We start from the raw sequence: 19,534 nt of genomic DNA, 5'->3' as shown, positions 1-19,534 counted from the left end.
AAGTTGGTGGATAGAATCTTGGTCATTGAAAAATGTGGTGTGTTCTGGTAATCTTGGTGATATCTAGGCAATGTTGCTTCCTTCCTTGCTTTTGGGGTGCTCGTCGAGATTCAGCTGTTGATTCATCTCCCTTAAACGAGATTCTGGTCGTTGAACTCGGACAGTCCACAGCGACATAGAGCTCTTTGCCGAAGCAATCGTCCATAAGCATTCTGAACTAGCAACCTCGAACAGCATCTTGGCTTGGACTCTTTGCGGGGACTACTCTCCTCTCTAATGTAGTGGGATTTCTTCTGTTCACAAGGGGGGCAAGGGGAAACCCGTAGAACCAACCCCATTTGTTTATTCATATTGAGTCACTGAATTCACACAAGGGACAGCTGATGTTGGAATTATTGTCATTCGTAGACAACGTGGTGGCTAGTGTACAAAGGTATTGGCCTGGTCTATTGGGACCAGGTAAGTAAGCGGTACGCGAAGTGCCCGCAACAATGATCATCTCAAAACCCCCGTCCAGTCCTATTATGCATGTTTCCTCAAGACCCACCCCTGTTTCCATGATCCACGGTTTCGTTGATGCAAATGCTAGACCCCAGTTCCTGATAATGCTATGCCGAAAAACAAGATGAAAAAGACCTCTGCCCTGTCACATTCCCCGGGCTGTCTTCGTTTCACCAACCTCTGTCTCACGGGACGAGCCCGAATCCTTGTTTCACTTCCCACGTTCGGCGAGTATTATAACAAAAGAAAATTCCGGGGTTCCTGTTCCCCAGATCCAGCCAAATGTGACTAGAATGTACATGATCCGCATGGCGTTTGCAGATTTAATTGTCGTGCCTGAAAGTGCACTTCTCCCCTCTAGCGCATTTGCCTTGCTGCCAAAAGCTGCAAGGCTTGGTTCCGATGAGAGCCCGATTGACAGGGCGATGGGGAGCGAGCGTGGCGCCGCCAGGAGCGTTGCCCTTGCGGTTCTTGCCCTGCTTACCACCCTTTCCTTCGCGATCACGATCACGGCCACGTTCCCTATCCCGCTCGCGTCCACCGTGATGCTCGAACTCGTCTCTGGTGTCCCGGTCGCTGTAGTCCACAAGCTGGCGCTGAAGGTGAGGAGGAGGCTTATACGAGTTCGCGTCGTGCTCAGGCGGAGACTGTGGAACGACTGGCGGAGGCGGTGCTTGCTGCTGCTGCTGGGGTTGTTGCTGGAGCTGTGCGAGCATCATCAGCTGCTGGTAACCAGTGTCTGATGGGTTCAGCCCATATGCGTTGCCTTGCGCTGCCGGCTGCTGCTGGGCCATCTGAGCGAGCATCGCTTGAAGCTGGGAGTCCTGTGTAGGCTGTGCCGCGGGAGCCGGGGCAGGTGCTGCTTGAGCTGATTGCTGAGGTTGTCCGCCCTGGAGCATGGCCATGTACTGTGCGTATTGTTGCTGTTGCTGGTAGTAAGCTGCCCACTGCTGCTCTTGAGTTTCAGATGCAGCGGGTTGTTGAGTCTGGGCCTCGTTCTGGGGTGCGTTACGAGCCGTATCCTCTGCCTCCTTCCTGGCTCTCGCCGTAACGTCCTTCTGGTATCCGGCCCACCACTCTCTCGTTCTTTCCTGGTCATTTGCCAAGTATGCTGGTGGACTAGTCGCCGGGTATGGCAGTCCTCGCAACGTCTCAGCCGCCTCCTCAACCTGGTCGGCGGCTGCTTGAATGTTTGGGTCCGGGTAATCGTAGCGTCGGTGAGTCTGCGGGGTAGCCGAGTTGAACGGGTTGGCATCACGCCAGGTCTTCACCTCGTCGGAGGTGAGAATGCTGTGGACTTTGTCGTCAAAAGGTATCGCCGGAATAGGCTGCATCTCCACTGCGGGAGGCAGGATCGGCTGCGCGTTCTCCTTGGGCGGTGTCATGTTGTACGGTTCGGGCACCACGGCCGGGGCAATTGGCTTAAGGTTGCCCAAAATCGAGTTGATCTTTGCACCGGGGTCGTCCTTGGCATCAAGGCGCTTGCGAGCATAGTATTGCGCCGCCTCCCAACCGAATGTCTGTGTCTCCTTCCAGCGCTTGTGGATCTCGTCAAATTTCGGCTCACCCTGAGGCAACTGATAGACTTTGCCCTCAGAATCGCTCGTGACTGTCGCAGACTCGGGAGCTGGAGACTTGGGTGTAGGCGGAATGTCGGCAATGTCCATGTAAGTGACCATGAGCTCCCTCTTCTCCCGCTCCTCTATGGCTTTCTGTTCCTCTGTGTGGAAAGTCAGGTTACCGCCACGAGTAACGTAAGACTTGTTGCGAATGTCTTCGGGGATTCCAGAAAGGTCGGCGAGGGTAGGCATGGTCCAAGGCTTCTCTGGCAACTCGTCCTCCTCGTCATCGTCCTCATTGTAATTGCGCTGCTTGAGCATCATTCCCTCGGATCGGTCATCCGCTGCGTCCTTGGTCATATTATCTTCGCCTTCTGCGACCTCTTTGGTGAAAATGCGAATCTCCACCAGCTCTTCAGGGGGCTTGAAGCTGACACGTAGATGGCGGCGGGCCTCTTTACGAAGTCGCTTTGCCTTCTGTTCAGGTGTTTCCGAGATATCTTTCTTGCTCGAATCTTTCGCCTGTGTTGAGGGCCCGTCTGGCTTAGGCGCGGTAATGGAGTCGAGTAGAGAAGCAATGCTGGACAAAGAGGAGCCGCTGGAGACAGCAGCCTTGGGAGCAGACGACCTTGACTCGGGCTTAACCGCCGATGCTGCTGGCTTCTTGTCTACATCCATAGGCGTGGCCGTGTTGGGTCCTTCGGATCTCGAAGGCTCACCCTTAGGGACGTCCCTTGGCCCAACTGGTTTAGGCGCCCGAATTTTGCTGGCAAGGGTAGTGGCTTGCACTGGTCGCTTGACACCAGCAAACTTTGATTGCAGACTTCCGGCAACCGGCTTGACCCCGACCTTGTTACCTAGCACACCACCTGTTGTTGGCTCGACGGCTATTTTCTTGGTAATGCGAGAATCGGTTTCCTCATCCCGGGCTCTCTTGGCAGGAGAGCCATCAATAGGCTTTGCGACCGGTTTGGTGACTTTGCTGACAGGAGCAGCCGACGTTGTCTTCTTGATCTCGACCCCATTGGCTGTTTCTGTGTCTTTCTTAATCCGCGACGCTATCGTACGGACCAGTTCCTTAACCTCAGCATCGCCCTTGTCAGCAAGACGCTTCCGCACGTTCTCGAAGTTGACAGCTTCTGTAACTTTCTTGAACATGCTAATATTTGACATGAATCGAAGAAGAGCCTTGGGCAAAGGTCCGCTGAAATCACCAGCCTTTATGGCGCCTATCAACATGTTGACCAGACTCAAGATGCCCTTCTGATGACCGCCAAAGTTCTCCAGCACGGCCTCATCGCCGTGTTTAGCTGCCGCTTCGCAAACTCGAGTGAAGGTCTCCTTCTTGACGTCGAGCTTTTTGTTCCACTCTGCAATTTCCTTCTCAGGCTTCTTCTCCTTCGTTGCTTGGTCGAGTTCCTGCTTCAAACGGTTCGTCTCCGATCTCAGCTTAATAAAAAACTCACCCAGAGACTGAACGGCGCCAGCAATGAGCGCATTAGTTCTGGTCGCGGAAGGGTCAATGTAAACAATGCCAAGGATGTCCCAGACAGCACCCTCAATAGGGTCTGCTGGCCGCTTCTCAGGACGAATGGGCTTCTTTCGTTCTTCTTCCTCTTCCTTTCGAGCCTTTCTCTGGGCTTTGGATTTGGCGGCCTCGTCGGCCTTGAGCTGTTCCTGGAAGGCGAAGGGGTAGTCGGCGTACTTAGGTCGCCGAAGACCTAAGCTCGTCATCTCACGTTGATATTGGTCGATGAGAGGTCTTGCCTCCGTCTCGCGATCGTCCGGCTTTCCGACAAAGTTTGGAGACGGCTTGTAATTTTCCATGAATCTCCCTTGAATCTCACACGGAAGATCGGGGCGGAGTTCGGGCAAGATACGTCTTCCATTGGGTGACGGCAAAGCGACTAAAGGCGCGAGTCGGTCGTAACTCTTGGGCGGGATCAACTTGGCTGAGCCAGTAGCAACAAGAAACGAAGCTCCGGGAATGGGAGGGAACTGCTTCTTGGATGTGGCGTTGCGTTTCTTAAATTGTGCCAGGAGAGACAATTCTTCCTCGGTGCTAGAAGGCAGGACCAATGTTTCTCCATCTTCTCCCTTTTTGACAGTCGCATCGCCAGGGGAGTCGGCTTGTTCAGGTTCAGGCTCCTTCTTGACGACACGCTTGCGCTTCTTCTGCGGCGCCGGCTCAGGTTGGAGCGCAGGGTCGATGGCATGCGTCTCAGGTTGAGAAACTGGTGCTGCAGCGATGAGCTGCGGTTGTGATGGCTGCAACGGCTGCTGATGGTTGTGCTGCTGCTGCTGTGGTTGCTGCTGCGGCTGTGGCTGCGGCTGTTGTGGTTGAAGTTGACGAGCCGGCGCCGGTGAGGGGACTGGCTTGACCTGGTGTATGGACTGTTGTTGCTGGGCTTGCGGAGATTGCTGAGGTGCCGGATCCTGACCTGGCATCTGCCTTGCAGCAACGGGTTGAAAAGGTGATCTTGCTACAGGCTGAGCATAAGACATTTGCTGAGGGACAAACTTGCTCTGCTGGTATTGCGGCGGTTGATTTTGCTGGAAAGATGGCGGAGGCGTTTGGGTAGAGAATCCCTGGCTGTTTTGTTGACGAGGCGGCTGACCCTGAAAGGGATGAGGTGATTGAGAAAAGACTCTCTCAGGCTGAGCCTGATGTTGTTGAGGTGATGGAACATAGCCCTGAGGAGCGGGTGAGAATGACTGGGGAACAGAGTCGAAGCGCTGCTGCAGCTGCGCCTGGGACTGGTGGCCATGCTGAGGCATGAGTTGAGCCTCGGTATATTGAGGAACATTTCCATTGAACAGCTGATTGGGCTGACCGTTGTATTGGAATTGTTGCTGTGTGAAGTCAGGGGCATGACTGTGGTTGAGGTTGTCGATGTTGGCGTTGTTGAAATCAGCCTTGCTCGGCTGGCCGTATAAGTCTTGGGGGTATTCACTTAAACTAGCCAAGGGGTCTTCTTGGCCAGCGTCTGTGTATGCAGTGTCAAGCGAGAATTGGCCATGGCCGTTATGGAAGTTGCCGTGATTCAATGTCGACATGCCGTTGTGGTTGTTGGCTACGACAGCATGCGCTTGATGTGGTGAAGCATAGAGATTATTCTCGTTTGTGTTGCCCCCCCCTCGTGGGGCAAGTTGTGGGAAAGCATTTTGGTTGGGAATTTGATGCTGCCAATTTTGGGAGGCATCGAACTGGTTGGATCCATCAGGGAACGCGTAGGAGCCCGACCACATATTATTGTGGCCTTGAGCAGAACCCGTCTGGCCATTTTGCTGCCAGTTCTGCATTATATCGGCCTTTTCCTCCGTTATGGAAGAAGACGCACTGAGAGACGATGAAGTTTAGGAAATCCTCATACAATCATTGGTGGAGAGCACTGCACAGCTGGAGCCAATTAGCATCTATCCGATGGAGGTGCACTACTTTTGGCACGCCTTCGAGCTTGACGGTGCAGCAGGGTGATCAGACGAGCGAGGGAAGAAAACTCGACGCTGATTGGGCGCCGCCAGGGATGGAAGCATTTGGGGTATGGGAAAAGAAACTCTTTCAAGAGGTGGGGTGGAGATAAGAGTTTGGAGGAAGTTAAGGTTCGATGGGTGGAATAAAATCTTGATAGGTACTCCTGCCAGCTAAAACTGCTGTCGAGGAACATGAAGTGGAGAAGGACGGGGGTCGGAACGGTTAATTGCCGGCCGTGGGCTTGCAGCTTACCTTGATATGGCAGTGGATGATGGAGGAATACACTAGTCTGAATGCGTCGAAGCGGCAGGGATTGTGGTGTGGTGAATGCGCCGAAGACACAGAACTGCGATGGTAGGGGAATGATGGAGGGCGATCGTGTTGTATCTTGCCTGGAGAGGACTGTAAAAATTGGTTAGCAATCAGGCAACGGCATGGATATGGCAAGACTGCGTGTGTGGTTTGTGTAGGGAGTGTTGATGTGAGATTGACATGTAGAAGTGCGATTTTGATCCCACGACCACTTGGTCTGTAGTGAAATCGCTTGATGCTTTGGTGCCTGTGGAAGGCGCAGTTGATGGAACCCCGGAAGAGCTAGCAGTGCTGGACTGGAGGAGAAGCCAACTCCTGAAGAGCACTTATAGGAGAAGCTGAGAAGGTCGCCCTCTTGCGTAGTTGGAGATGGAAGGCATTGAAGTGTTTGTTGGTAGTTTTCCTGGGTTGCGTGATTGATGGGTGATGGACGCTTGACGCATTGCAGTGAAAATCGACTCCGCGCTGGGAGGTGATTGATTTGGCTTCAATGGCAGACGTTCTTTTCTCAGTGCTTCTGTTTTCCCGCGTGGTTTGTCTGTCTCCTAGCCGACGGCGAGTGGTGAAGGCGAGCTGAGTTGAGGTGGCCAAAAGGTGTTGGGTGGTCCCTTGTTTCCAGTGGGCTACATCCAGCCGGCCGTTCGCTGTGGTGGAGGTCCAAGGCCCGAGACAGCGTAATTCGAGGGGGGGAAGGGTCAGGTGCACTGCCCGTAGACCCGCCCTCTGCACCCAATCCAATATCCCGTCTGTCTGCAACTTGCGCAGCAAGTCTTGAATGGCGAAGTCGAATGGAGTGGGATTGATGTACGCGAAGCTGAAGAGGTGGAGGATGAAAGCCACTCTTCGGAACATCGACAAGTATCCTTGAGAGGAACTGAGTCGTCTGAATTGTCCGGTCTGCTTGCTCTTGGCCCTCATGTATCCCTTTTCGCATGGTGGATGTACCAACCGATGCCCGCCGCGCCGCGGAACAAGGCGTTCTGCTTTGCAAAACATTCTAAACATGAGGTTCACTCGTGTCCTTGTCCACATTTCCACGCGCGTAGTGTCTGCGTCTGCCCCTGATCTGTTCCGACTTTGCAAATTCATCGCTGCACAAGTCCAGTGCGGGTTGAGTTCGAACGCCATGGCTTCATCAAGAATTTTCACTCAAACAAACATCGCCATGTCTGCATCTCCTTTGAGGAGTGGATGGTGACCGGATGATGTTGATGGGAATCGCGCTCATCATGATGGCGGTGTGTTGGACAGATAAGTGGTGATTTGGGGGAAAGGGGAGGTGTTGGGAAGCGTGGGAAAGGGGACAGACAAATGTGAGGTTGGCTTGGGGGGAGAAGTGTATCATACCCTGCAGTTCGTGTCTCTCTCTCTCTTTCTCACTCTCTGTTCAGCGCGACTTATCTTGCCTTCTGAGGAGAGCTGGCTTCGCGACCTTAACGTGGTTCGCAGCGTGGATTGATGAAGGTCGCGCAGATTACAACATGACCGTCGACTGCCCGAAGAAAAGAGCGAGCGCAGACAGTCACAAAAAAGAAGGGGACGAAATGGAACAATCGCCGTAAATCTAAGAAGCGGCAATCAAACAGGCAAGTTAGATGCCCGGTGCCGCCTTCAAAAGTTCCGGAAAATAAAGATCCAGAGTCGCTCAGAATTGTCGCCAGAGGCCCTTTCCGACGCGTCTTCCTGTCGATTATTTTCCGTGCGGTTGGCGATGACTTGTGCTGATGGTGAAGGAGGAAGAAGCGGGATGAGTTGTCGTTGCGGAGGAGGAAAAGCTGGTCATTGTTTCGCAGTGGCCAGTCCAAAGGGAGGCGGGAAGGTCACTTTGTGGCCGCACTTTTTAGGCATGACTGACTGCGAGGTGGGTCTGAGCCAGAAGGGGCCAACACTTTCCAAGTCGGAAAGGGCCACGGACGGACCTGACTTGCCTTGGCTGTGACTGGACAGGGCCCTCGCGCCTACCCAGTTCCGCGCTGCACCTTTTTAGCCACAGGCCTCTGTCGGCAGCTGCGCAACTCAGTTCGCCGGCCCAATCTGCTCTAGCGTGTCTAGGTACCTAGGTGCTGACCTGGCTCTCACCGCCCGTCGGATCACGGAGGCTCAGTACTGCCGTCCCATGACATCGTGCGAGGCAAGTACCAAGGTATCCACTCCAGCACAAGCACAGGGCAGGTCAGCGGAATCATCCAGGAAATGTGGCTAGACGGCACTTTGAGGACACCGATGCTGGAGCCGTGTACGTACCTCTGTCTGTCGCAACAGCAAGACGTCAACCTCGATTGCACAACGCGACCACGGAGAACGATTGATTGAAAAGGCGCAGCATACACGTTTGGTAGCAGTCTCCAGGTCTGGCCTTCATTTTGTATAACCCATCAACACCTCTCCTGCGGCAGCAACAGCTCTCTCAAGCTAGCTAGAGCTGCAAAGCTCCCCCACCATCGTCATGGCAGCGAAGGGCCACTCACTGCGCGATCGCCAGATCTGTACGTCGCATAACCTATTGCGCCCATGTTCTATAGAGAGCTTTGGAGCTAATTAGACCTGAAGCCGCCTTAAAAAAGCTCCTCAGCCTGAACGACTCCTACTCGGATAACGACACCGAGAACACTCAGACCAACGGCGGCGCACTTGGTCCGACAGGCGCAATCATCACCTCGGATGGCGAGCCCTTGTGGAAGGTCCTGGTTTTCGATGACCTTGGCCGCGATGTCATCAGCAGTGTTCTCCGTGTCAGTGATCTGCGAGGGCTAGGAATCACGATGCACATGTAAGGCTACTTGCCTCAAGAGCCCGGTATCCTACTGACGTGAGTCCAGGCACATTGGAGCGTCGAGACATGCTATCCCTGACGTACCCGTCATCTACCTCCTCGAACCTACGGCGCAAAACCTCCAACACATCACCAGCGATCTCCAAAAGGGCCTATACACTCCCGCATACCTAAACTTCTTATCCTCCATCCCTCGACCGCTGCTTGAAGACTTTGCGGAGCAAACGATAACCGCCGGCACATCGGACAACATTGCCAGACTCATGGATCAGTATCTGAACTTCATCGTTGCCGAGCCAGATCTTTTCAACCTGGGTATGCAACGAGACCACACATACTGGGCACTGAACAGCGCAACGACGAATGACGAGGAGCTGGACAGGGTGGTGGACAGGATTGTTAGTGGCCTCTTCAGCGTCATTGTCACCATGGGCGTCATTCCCATCATCCGGTGCCCCAAGGGCGCTGCCGCGGAAATGATCTCCGCCAAGCTTGATCGAAAGCTTCGCGACCACATTCTCAATTCCAAAGAAAACCTCTTCTCTTCAAGCGCCCGCCCAGCGTCGGCAGGAACGCCACAGTCACGACCTGTCCTTATCATTCTCGACCGAAACGTTGATTTAATACCCATGCTTTCCCATTCTTGGACCTACCAATCACTGGTCCACGATGTTTTGAATATGAAGTTGAACCGAATCACGATAGAGACACCCATAGACGAGAACAACCCTGCCAAGGGAAACACCAAGAAGGCTTACGACTTGACGGCGAGCGACTTTTTCTGGACCAAGAATGCGGCTGTGCCGTTCCCTCAAGTAGCCGAGGATATCGACGCCGAGTTGACGAGGTATAAGGAGGATGCGGCGGCAGTCACCAAGAAGACGGGAGTGACAGACCTGGAGGACCTTCAGAATGATACCAGCGCCAGCGCGCAACACCTAAAGGCGGCCATTACCCTCCTGCCGGAACTTCGCGAGCGTAAGGCTGTGCTCGACATGCACATGAATATCTTGGCAGCACTTCTGACCGGCATAAAAAACCGGCAACTCGACAACTTCTTCCAAGTCGAGGAGGGTGCCGCGAAGCAGACCAAGGCTCAAATACTAGAGCTCATCAAGGACAGTGCAAAGGGCGATGAGCCGGTTGACAAGCTGAGATTGTTCGTCATCTGGTATCTTAGCACTGAACAAGACGTCAGCCGGGCGGAGTGGGAAGGCTTCGAGAAAGCTCTGACAGAGTGCGGCGCTGACACAACCTCTCTGCCATACATCCGACAGTAAGTTCCTCCTGACATATCGCTAGTATTTTCTACTCTACTCTTTGGTACTGACCACCCGCTCTTACAGAGTCCGCGCCACCACGAAGATGACCCAGCTCACCACGATTTCCAACCCGACGACGAACCAGGCCGGCTCATCAGACATCTTTGGCCGCTTCTCCTCCATCTCCAACCGCCTCACCGACCGTTTGAAGGAAAGTGGCGTCCCTACTGGCCTATCCTCAAACTTTGAGTCACTCATCGGCGGCATCAAGAACTTCCTCCCCGCCAACCGCGACCTGACAATCACAAAGATTGTCGAGTCCATCATGGACCCCTCCACAGCCGCCAGCTCCGCCATTGCAAAGACGGAAAACTACCTTTACTTTGACCCCCGCTCCGCCAACGCCCGCGGCACCATGCCCCCGCCCAGCGCCATCCGCGCCGGCGCCGGCGGCTCCTCCGCACCGGGCGGTCTCCCCGGCCAAGCCGCAGCCGGCACCGGCGCCAGCTTCGGCCAGCGTCGCCAGGGCTTCTCCGAGGCCGTGGTCTTCACCGTCGGCGGCGGCAGCATGGACGAGTACGGAAACTTGCAGGAGTGGGTTGAGCGGACGGGCGGCGACCGCGCGAGGAGGAGGGTGGTATACGGCAGCACGGAGATTCTCAACGCCGACGAGTTTATCAAGCAGGAGCTCGAGAGACTTGGCAAGGAGGTGGCCTCGTAGAGCGGCGGTCATTGTCCTGGGACTTAAAGTCACTCTATTCAGAAAGTCTGCTCGCTCCCCCCTTGTTCCCTCTGTCCTTCGCCGCGCTGCGGCTATATTAGTGTGAGAGGTTTTCCCCCCCAAAAAGCAGTAAATACGATTCCCAAATTGGTTCAATCATACACTCATGACTAGTGACTTTCTTCTTCTTCTTTTTGCTGCATCGAAGCTCATCCATTCCCATCTGCCTTGCACCCATGAAATCAATAAAAGTTTGAAACGTTTAGACGATCAGGGGACAAGCGACTGAACAACATCCACATCAAGGAGGAAGAGCAACATGTTTCACTCAGACTTCTGAAAACAACGTTGTCAACTTTAAGCATGCATGCAATCACAGCCTTCGTATTCACCGAATCATTGCACAGCCGTTGCGCATGCTCACATCAGATAAAAGTCTTGTTTATTGTCTCGTCATCATTTCCTCAGAAAAACTTGCCCTCGTCTATCTCAACCCGCCTCTCTAAGCCACGTCGCACTCCGCTACCCCGCCAAGAGGCGCCCCATCAAGGTTCACTGCCACCGCTGTCACCCATCAAGGGTGGTGAGACGATGTAGAACCTCGAGAGACATGCAGAAGAATGAGAACGAAAAGAAACTCCAACGAAGACGGGCCCAAGGTGATACTAGAGAACCCGAAACGTAGCGAGAGATGGCGGGTGCGGGTAAAGGCAGGACGAGAGAGGAAAGATAGGGTTGAGCAAGTACAGAAGCGCATGGCAGTTAAATATAAAAGCAAAGTCATTAGAGTTACATCCAACCCCGTGATCGTACTCAAAACATGATGGAGGAGTTCCGGACACTCTTCTCCAAAGTCGTGTTCGCCATCCACATAGCCCTCTTCTCCAAAAGAAAGGGGTGGGTATAATGCTCACGAAACCAAAAGTCGTCAGAAAAGTAATCATCCCCGCTACACATAATGCTCGTAACCACCAGCAATCATACACCTCTGAACATGCGGACGACGAGGAACCACATCGCGCCGATGAACTTGAAAGACGAAAGACCCGCCACTGACCACAACACGACCGACATGTAAATGTTGGCACGGCCGTCCGTATCGTCAGTGGTACTAGCGGTAGGACTTATCCTCTCCAGGCCAGCGGCACTAAGGACGACGGCAGCAAGGCCAAAGTTGGAGATCATCCAAGCCAACACTACGACAGAACGGACACCACGGTAGTAGTCCATTTGAGCCTCAGCCTTTTGCGAGTCCGTTGGGGGCTTAACTTCCTGAACGAACTTGGCGCTAAAGACCTTGAGCTCGCGCTCGTATTGGGCGTTGAGATCAGCCTCATCGGGAAGATCGGTCTTTCCGGAACCATCCTTGGTGCTGACGGTAGGCAGCTTCTCGGCGCCATCGTCACCCTTTGTACCCCACGAAATATCGTGAGTGTTGCAGAATGCGTAGACGTTGAGAATGTTGGTGTAGGTGGGCGTCAGAAGCATGTACTGCGCGAAGGAGGTGATCATGTGCCAGGGGTCAAACATGAGCAGCGAGGCGATCAACCAAATACCGTAAGTCGACATGACGGAAATGATGAGGGTGTAGAAGACCGGGTTCTTGAAGAGATCGCTTACGTTGAAGCCGTTCGAATCGTTGACATCAGCGATAATAGCCTTGACAGCAATAAACACAGCGGCAAACAACAGGTAGCTATGGAGATGTTAGTAAGCTTGCTATCGTTTAGTCACTCGGAATATACTCACATCATTATAAGCGCCCAGAAGTAAACCATTGTGATGTAGTAAGCACCGGAACCGGCTGGACGATTACCCATGGAGAGAACGAAACAGGTCATGAGTGAAATTCCGTAGAGCCAAGTGAAGACGACGCCGAGGATCTCGCCAGTCCTACCGAGCAAGTTGTCCTCGCCCAAACTCGTCGTAAGAATCTTGAAGACCAGGAAGAAGTTACCAATGGCGAACCATGCGAAAATCATGTTAATCGTGTTGAAGACGAATTCGATGAAGAACATGAGCTTTCGCAGGATAGAGTGATCAGACCGGAAGAATTCGTAAAAGTGGGCAATGGCGTAGATAGCGGCGAAGAAGGAACCGTTCAACCAACGACGACGTTGGAGGACAAGCTCCGTGACGGTGTCCGGCACGTCCGTCTCGCCGGTAGCAGACTTAACGTACTGCAGAATCCAATGGCAGTTTCTCTTTGTGACAAGCTCGAAGCAGAGAATACGATCTTCGGCGAGGTACATGTTGGATGTGAAGATACCAGCGCCGGCTCCCTCAAGTTTCTCACCGGCAAAGTACTTCTCCAGTGGACCCTGACCATTCTTGTCATTCTGCAAGGCAACGTAGCGGTAAGCTGAGAAAGCACCAGGCAACACGGAAATGAAGCCAAAGGCGGATTCCAAGGGCTTGTCGAGAATGTTGCTCATCTTGTACTCGAAATTCTGTGTCGCCACCAAGGGGTTGAGGAGGTGCTTGCCGCCCGTGCCTAGAAACCGTCAGTTAGAGATGCCGAAACTGGAAGCAAATTATTTCATCAAACGTACCCAACATGGCCTTGATTTCACCACAAGCGCCGGCGCACATGGGCTCCAGGTCGAATGCCTTCCAAAGGTGGTAAATGGAGTTTCCACCGGGCTTGGTACCAGCATCAATGAGAACACAGATGTTGGGGTCAAGAACGCGGCCGAACGCCTGGAAGAACCATCTGTGGGAGTTGATCTTCTTCGAGTTCTTCTCCTTCAAGCAGAACAGCATCTGAACAGGCTGCTGCTTGGGGACCAGGGTGACGACGTCGTTCTTGATCGTCATGCCGACTTGAGAGGTGTATTCGTAAATATGGGCCGTGACATCCTTGCCGTTGACCTGTTGCTTCGCAATACCCTCCTGGTAGACACCCATACCAGCCAGCAGCGCTCGGGTTCTAGGGTTGATCTTGCCACGACCGTCGCTGACGACACAGACAACAATCTTCTTCCAGGCATCCTTGCCCCAGGTCTTGCTCTCTTTCCGACTGCACATGTACTCGACGTTCTTCAAGACACCAATCATTGTCCGGGCGAACAAGATCTCGTCTTCATTGTACATGGTGACAACGATGAAAAGCTCCGTATGTCTCGGCTTGGAGAAAAGCCTCTGTCTAAGTGTGAAGTTATCGTCGTAGAAGAAGTTGGGATCGCAAGTGGCGGCGGAATAGCGCATGTGTGTAAACTCGTCACGCTCACCGTGGGGAAGCTGGTTAAGCAGCCTTGGGGGCACAGGGCAGTCGAGAACCAAGTTTCCGCGGTATAGCAGGACCTGCTTCACGGTCTTCCACCTCTTGATACCTCCTCCAGCTGGCTGTGGTGTCGGGTTGTCCTGGTATCCTCCATCGGTGGTCATAGTGTCCTGGTGAGGCAGCATTGGCCTGTTGTCATCATACTCGTTGTATCCGGTAGGTTGATCGTAAGGGTGTGCAGGATCGTGTGGTGAAGGCTCGTAAGACTGGTTGTAGTAGGCGTCATGATGCGCTTCCGGGTTGACACCGTAGTCGCCATGGTTGACTGGTGTATCGTAACCGCTCAAGTTGCTAACAGAGTGCTATGTGCGAATGTCTGTTAGTCCAGTTCGATATCAAGGATCTTGGGCATTGCTTACTGCTGCGTTCAGTTGTAATTGATCGCTGGGAGTGCCGTAGCGGCCAGGTGCCATGGGAATATCAAGCTGAGAATGAGGACTAGGGCGTCCATACGGGTCGTCGACATGTTGAGGGGGAGGCTGGTGGTATCCTTGCTGTGCCTGGTTGTTGAATGGGTTGTCCTCTAGTTGATAGCCATGCTGAGCCGGCTGGCCTGGCGAAGGCGTACGATGGTACCGGGGGTCCATCCGGTCGTTGTAGTAATCGTCGTCTACAGGAAGAGAAGGTTAGGTTGGCCGTCTACACAAAGAAGTTGCCGTAAATCGGAAGTAGGATGCTAGGGAGGCAAGAAGGAGGTAGTTGTAGAAGAGGAAAAGAAGCTTGCGCCACGGAAGGTGCGTATTCGTACTTCCTCGATGTACGGATAGTATGCGCCGGACAAGCAAGCTCTTTGACAAAGGCAGTGCGGTCAGGTACGGATGACGAGATGATTTGACCGTAGACCATACATAGGGTAGTAGGGGATTGTTGGGGACAAATCAGGTCTTGGGCTTTGTGCGGGAGGGAGAGGAAGATGTGGGATGAATGACGCCAAGGGTCAATATCAGAAGGGGACCAAGTTACTTGCCTAAACGATTATACGACATGGTTGCGATGGTACGGGGGGTCAATCACAGGAACCAGTGTCTGATGTTTGTGGCCAGGAGAGTCCGTGGGTGGATATGACTATGGATCGGGAAAGACGATTCGCGTCCCTCGGGGAGAGCGGGATGCTGCTTCTTGGGAGGCCGGCGGCGTTGTTGGCAGTGCTGCGGATGCGCCGTGCTGTGCAGATTTGGATCTTGGCCAGTCAGAGACGTTGTATCCGTAGGCGTTAGGTAGATTGAGGTGGGCGCTGGAGGTAGAGAGTGGTGTCGCGGGGGAGAGAGGAAGGAGATGTCGAGGTGGAAAGTGGATAGGATGGGAAAGTTGAGACTGTTCGGCGCTTCTCAGAGAGTCGAGTCGCAGAGTTGCAGTCGCGCAGCAAGACAGTCGCACCTTCTCTCTCTCAGAGTCGTCGGATCGGTCTCTGTCGGCAGTCCAACTTTCAGGTAAGCTGAGCCCCTATTCTTCTTTCTTTCTTGCTCCTGCTTCCCCGTGAGGTAAGGTACTGAGGTACAGTTGTGGTGGGTGAGGTGCGCAAGGTTTTGCTCGTGCTTTCTGGCCTTCCAATCCCAGGCAGGGCAGGGCAGGCTGTTCAAGGAGGTTGCCGGTAGGGTTGCACAGCTCGAGGAGGGCAGTGAGGGCTGTGGTGAGGAATGCGGTATGGCCGCGCGGGTCGGTGCTCAACTCAATGCGCCTGACGGGTTTCGGGGTTGTGGGCGGGAGAGATCCAAAGGGGGGTCCTGTGGTCCTGCTGTGGTCCTATGGGAGGAGTGAATATGTGACTTGTGAGGGAGGTGAGGGAGAGGAGGAGAAGAAGGGATGTGTTCGGTCGAAACGTTGAAAGGTGGGAGAGGTCAAGGAGGACGTCTCTCGAGAAACCTGGGAAGGCACGGTTTCAAGCTGATTGAGCCGTAGCAGATTGTCTGCGGGAGGCAGGGCAGGACGCAGGATGACCAGGATGGGACCCGGGGGGGTTGTGTTGATGGGATGGGACTTTTTTTACTTGGGAAGCGGGAGGAGGAGTACCTTACTGTCACGACTGTGTACCCATGGACAGGGGTAGCGATGGTTGAAGGAGCGACCGCAAGTGCGCAGTTGCCAGTCGCAAACAAGTTGTGGAGGCTTTGAAAGGGAAAGTACCCGTTTACCACCGTTGCGCAGCAGCAGCAGCAGCAGCAGCAACACCAGCAGTCAGCCAGCCAGCTAGCAGCAAGACAAAACAGGCGTGGAGCTGTGCCAGTGCAGTCAGCCTTTTTGCTTTGCTCCAGTAGATCTCATACTGCGTGCTCCATACATAATTACGCGGTATCGGTAAGGCAGTGTGGATTCAAGTTGGAGGAAGGATCCGCAGCTGAGGTATCTTACGGATACTGTACAGTGGTAGGTACCTCTTAGTTTGCGCCATCCAAAATGGAGGTTGAGTTGTCGCGTTTCAAGTGTGGCGCGGCGCCTTTCGCTTCTGTACTCTTGATATCGGCTTAGTGCCAGATTACCTTGCCTCAAGTACCTTACTTGGTGTGCTTAAGAGGATGTGCTTATTCCAACGCCTCCCACTTTCTTGTACCTGATCAAGAGCTTCGAGAAGACTTCTCAAGGTGCGGACAGTGATTTGTGGCCTTCCATCATCGGAGCAATTGGGGGGCGGGTGACGTCGCCGCGGGCCTCACGGGTGGACATTGTCAGGGTCCCCCTTCGGCTCTGAAAGCCTGTCCGCGGATGCCAGCAACCCAAAAATTTGTGAGAGATGGTGGTGGTGGACTGTGGACTGGTGGTGCGTGTGACGAGCTTAGCGGGCTGGCGGGGAGGCTTCCATTTCGGAGAGGGGGGCAACCAACAGTAACACCATGGCGATGGGGGGTCCTGGCTTTCCAGGTTTGGGTGTGAGGGATGCGACTGAGTACGAGCCATGATTGGGTCCCTGAAGCAAAAAAGAAGCCAGGCCGGCATCGTCGAGCAAATGTATGGATGGGATGGCCACGCCAGAGACGACTGCAACTTTTTTATTACATGAAAGTGACGTGAAAATCTGTCCCTAATTTACGGATACATCATACTGCTGTCCAGTGCAGGTACTGCATGGCATGGCAAGCCGTCAAAATGTCTGTCCACCTGTCCGATTTCCCGCCCGGCCTTTCTGTCCGTTCATCTGCCAGACGTTAGTATCACTTTCAACAAGCTTTCGTATTCTCTCTTATACGGTGTGTCTGCATGGTCCGAGTATGAACCCGAATCGATTCCGAATCCAAAGGCTCAGTAAGAAACATACTGGATCGTGACACCTTCCACCCTCGACATGCAAGTCGGAGCCCTCTTGCCTTCCTTCCTTCTTCTCTCCCTCCTTCTCCCGAGCGCAGTCCTGTTCGCTGCGCCGCGCAAGGTACCCGCGACGATCGCCAGAGATTCCAAGCAATCAGCAAGTGCCGCAACAGCCGTTCGTCGCCCATTCGATGTGTCGCGTTCCCGTGGTTGCATGTGCTGCTAGGATCCGTTGTTTAATTCTACGCACCCACGCACCTCATAGAGGGGGCCATCTTCCGAAGCCCATTGACAGGGTAACCGGCGCTTTCCCTTTGATGACCAGGGGTCAAACGCTGTGGAGCCCTCCTTCCTCATCAACGACCACTCACCGTGTCACCTCAGACTTGAAGCATGGGCCATGGGCAACTGCTCCGAAAGGTACCTCGGAGGTACGTATCTCTACAGACAAGCGCATCTTAGAAGTCAGGTCCATTGCGGGGGCTTAACCTTTGCGTGTGTCTCCAAAAATAAAATTAAAAAATATACGCAGTGAGAGAGAGAACTGGAAAGAGAAGACGTACCGACGCCACACCTGCCCCAAGGTGACGACGCCTCCACGGATCACGGCCTCCAACCTGTCGTGCGCCAATGTGCCTGCATGCCTTCCCGTTGCGTCTCCACTTCAAGATTGCTCAGCCTCACTCCTCGGTCTGTTCTTCTCGGATTCGAGCATTCGCCATTCAAACAATTCCCACCATTGGCACTCATTGTCTCAAACACAACCCGCGGAACTTCACAAACCCCAGCGCCCAAAACCTCGCCTCTGTCAGGCCCTCGAGAACCCTGACCTTATGCGCGGAATCTGCCTTCACCGAGAAAAAAGCCACCAACCCGGACCCGGCTCTTTCCCCGCCGACGCCACACACCGACCCGAGCGGCCTTGTTCCCCGCCATTGGGGCTGAATCGCCTCATCCGTTGCCAGAAAACCTGCTGCGGCCACAACAAGTTCACCCGTCGCTGCTATTCGCCTTTCTCGCGCCTATGTAATCCAATGGGCTTCCTCTAGGTCTCCGCCTCCTCTAAGAATGACGCGCCCTCGCTTGAATATCCTAGGAACAGGAAAAAAGAGAGATCTATGGGTATCCGATCCCATCCCATCCCATCTGCCCGTTTTCTAGCGATGCAGATGGAAGGCCTTACCTTACTTTACACTCTTCAACTCGCTTCGCTGACCGAGGCAAGTGGCCTTGCATTGCTGTTTGATCGTCACATGATACCGCCGTCTCCAAGTGGCCAAGCTGTGTCCCCAAAAATCTACTGTCCAGCACTGGAGTATACCTGACTTCCCGTCAATGACGATAATCCGATGTTGTTCCCCAAACTCAAATCAATCCGAACTCAACACCACACCCTCTTTGCCGCACCTCACTGTTGCCATTCTAGACCGAGCCCTTTTCTTTCCCCTCTCTCTGTCCAGTATCTACGGATTTGCGGGCGTCCGTCAGCTCCCTTTCCCCCTCAAAAGCCCATTAGCCTTTTTGCTGTCTGCCGTATTCGGTGCCGCGGTCTCCCTAGTCCCTCAGCTCCCATTTTAGACTTTGGCGGGCCAGCCCGAGGTAAATGCCGTAGCCAGCATCGTCAGATACCACTTGTCAGCGTATCGCGACGGTTGCGACGATGCCAAGTCGTTGGTTCCCGCCCAGTGGAAGTGAAGCCAAGTTGATTCGTCCCTTGTACTGTGAAGGTGCGTGTTTGATGGTGGCTGAGCTTCTGTGGACTGATATGGATTGGGCAATCATATTGCAAAGCTGTGTTTGCGTTCGTAATTATTTTCCTAAATGGCTGCCTAATTATAAGTCGACTGAGTCAAGTAGAGCTAGTGATGAGAGATTCATCGTGCAAACGGGTGTGATTAGCCAAAACCCACGATGGAGAACCTCATCCCTATGCTGATATTCTATGCTTGGTGGCGGGTTCGATATGAATCTCGATCCATCCTACGAGGTCGAAAGGCCGACGTCGAAAAGGATGGCTACTCATCCTGTGGACTGCAGTCTTTCAACTCCATTGTTGTATTGCACCGTCCAAAGTGCAAGAATTGGTATTATTAGGAGGTTGAATACTATCCTCTACACGTCACGACATTCTTCCCAAGAAAGAACAAGCCAGGGCAGTGTGCTTCACTTGACAAAATAAAGAACGATAGGGGCGGTCGTGGCGGTCGTGGCATCTCTCAGCGATATGTTTCTTCTATTTGACCGCGTCGTAAACCTCATAGAGCTCATCGTCGTGAAAAACCACAAGTAAACCAGACATGCCTGCCATCAGAGGACACTCAACATAAGGACAAGGTCTTATAGGTCAAGGCCCAAGTTGGTCGAATTGCCCTTCAAGTCCATCTTCTATGTATCTAGTGGATACGGCA

The 19,534-nt window shown here is 53.6% G+C and overlaps 4 protein-coding genes across 4 annotated transcripts; 2 read left to right on the top strand and 2 right to left on the bottom strand.

Annotated features, from left to right (window-relative positions):
• Positions 1 to 824: 824 nt before the first annotated feature.
• Positions 825 to 5,363, bottom strand: CCOS01_05682 (uncharacterized protein; the record flags this gene model as incomplete). The annotated part of the gene is made up of 1 exon (XM_060453859.1): positions 825 to 5,363. The coding sequence occupies one exon, from the start codon at positions 5,361 to 5,363 to the stop codon at positions 825 to 827; it is 4,539 nt and encodes a 1,512-aa protein (XP_060315631.1).
• A 2,930-nt stretch (positions 5,364 to 8,293) lies between these two features.
• CCOS01_05681 (Sec1 family protein) lies at positions 8,294 to 10,603 on the top strand (the record flags this gene model as incomplete). Its single annotated transcript, XM_060453858.1, has 4 exons — positions 8,294 to 8,333; positions 8,398 to 8,617; positions 8,667 to 9,896; positions 9,967 to 10,603. The coding sequence occupies 4 exons, from the start codon at positions 8,294 to 8,296 to the stop codon at positions 10,601 to 10,603; spliced, it is 2,127 nt and encodes a 708-aa protein (XP_060315630.1).
• Positions 10,604 to 11,581: 978 nt separating this feature from the next.
• On the bottom strand, positions 11,582 to 14,473 carry CCOS01_05680 (chitin synthase I; the record flags this gene model as incomplete). Its single annotated transcript, XM_060453857.1, has 4 exons — positions 11,582 to 12,299; positions 12,353 to 13,097; positions 13,156 to 14,188; positions 14,246 to 14,473. The coding sequence occupies 4 exons, from the start codon at positions 14,471 to 14,473 to the stop codon at positions 11,582 to 11,584; spliced, it is 2,724 nt and encodes a 907-aa protein (XP_060315629.1).
• A 3,288-nt stretch (positions 14,474 to 17,761) lies between these two features.
• CCOS01_05679 (uncharacterized protein) lies at positions 17,762 to 18,175 on the top strand (the record flags this gene model as incomplete). The annotated part of the gene is made up of 1 exon (XM_060453856.1): positions 17,762 to 18,175. A coding segment is annotated over one exon (414 nt), but the record flags the coding sequence as incomplete, so codon positions are not given.
• Between the last annotated feature and the right edge of the window lie 1,359 nt (positions 18,176 to 19,534).

This window comes from Colletotrichum costaricense (genome assembly GCF_030867565.1).
Source record: "Colletotrichum costaricense strain IMI 309622 chromosome Unknown Scaffold_5.1, whole genome shotgun sequence".
NCBI classification, from domain to species: Eukaryota; Fungi; Ascomycota; class Sordariomycetes; order Glomerellales; family Glomerellaceae; genus Colletotrichum; species Colletotrichum costaricense.
The sequence above is the reverse complement of the archived record's forward strand: the minus strand, read 5'-3'. Positions and strand labels throughout refer to the sequence as shown.